The following is an 887-nucleotide window of genomic DNA, read 5'->3' on the forward strand; positions in this document are numbered from 1 at the left end:
TGTGTGTGTGTGTAAGAAAGTAAATGTCTTTACTGTCATTTTTTATCAATTTAATGTGTCTGTGATGAATAAAACTATTAATTTAAAAATAATCTTACTGACCCAATACTATTGAATGGTCATATTTATCTGAATTGGTTGCAACCCCTGTACTTTGAACTTGCAGTGGTCAAAAATCAATATTTTAATTATTTAATTTTTGATTCATCTTCATTTTTCTGGCACAGTTTCCTGAGAGTGACTCAAAAACTGTTTTTGATGATTAATTTGACAGTAATTCCCATTTCCATGCACATAACTCAAGACCGCAGGCACCACTTTTACACAGATGTGTGCTAATTATGTATAATTAATTGAATTTAAAACACACCATCTGCTACCAGATGTCATTTACACTAGCGAATTGAGTGCAGGCCATTGAATCCCAATAAATGTGCTGCGTGCAGATCAGAAAATAGGCTGTGCAGGAATGTTTTTCTGTGCCTCGCTCTCAGCTTCCTCTCTCTCTGTCCCGGATTTTGCTTCAGGTCCCATCAGAGAAGATTTTGAGGGCAGAAAAAGTCTTACGTAATGCTATACTGGCCAGAGCTCCCCACATGATCAGAGATAGAAAATATCATCTGAAAACCTACAGGTGTGTGTGTGTGTTGCCTATGAAAAATGTTATATGGCACAACTTATACATGATTTATTCAATTAGGTCATGTCTAGTATATGTAGAAACAAAGTACAGTGCATGTGTTGAGCGTGATCTGTGTGTGTGTGTTTACAGGCAGTGTTGTGTGGGCACTGAGCTGGTCGATTGGCTGCTTCAGCAGAGCTCGTGTGTTCACAGTCGGGCTCACGCTGTGGGAATGTGGCAGGGGCTGCTGGGGGAAGGGGCCCTG

At 39.8% G+C, this 887-nt stretch overlaps 1 protein-coding gene across 1 annotated transcript in view; it reads left to right on the top strand.

The window, feature by feature from the left end:
- Positions 1-887, top strand: part of LOC107659975 (rap guanine nucleotide exchange factor 4-like) — a 26766-nt gene that overhangs the window by 15016 nt on the left and 10863 nt on the right. Inside the window, exons 7-8 of the mRNA XM_016449113.1 lie at positions 528-634; positions 773-823. Coding sequence (XP_016304599.1) covers positions 528-634; positions 773-823 — 158 coding nt within the window. The remainder of the gene's footprint in view (positions 1-527; positions 635-772; positions 824-887) is intronic.

The sequence above is a fragment of the Sinocyclocheilus anshuiensis genome, unplaced genomic scaffold (assembly GCF_001515605.1).
Source record: "Sinocyclocheilus anshuiensis isolate Anshui unplaced genomic scaffold, SAMN03320099.WGS_v1.1 scaffold55, whole genome shotgun sequence".
NCBI classification, from domain to species: domain Eukaryota; kingdom Metazoa; phylum Chordata; class Actinopteri; order Cypriniformes; family Cyprinidae; genus Sinocyclocheilus; species Sinocyclocheilus anshuiensis.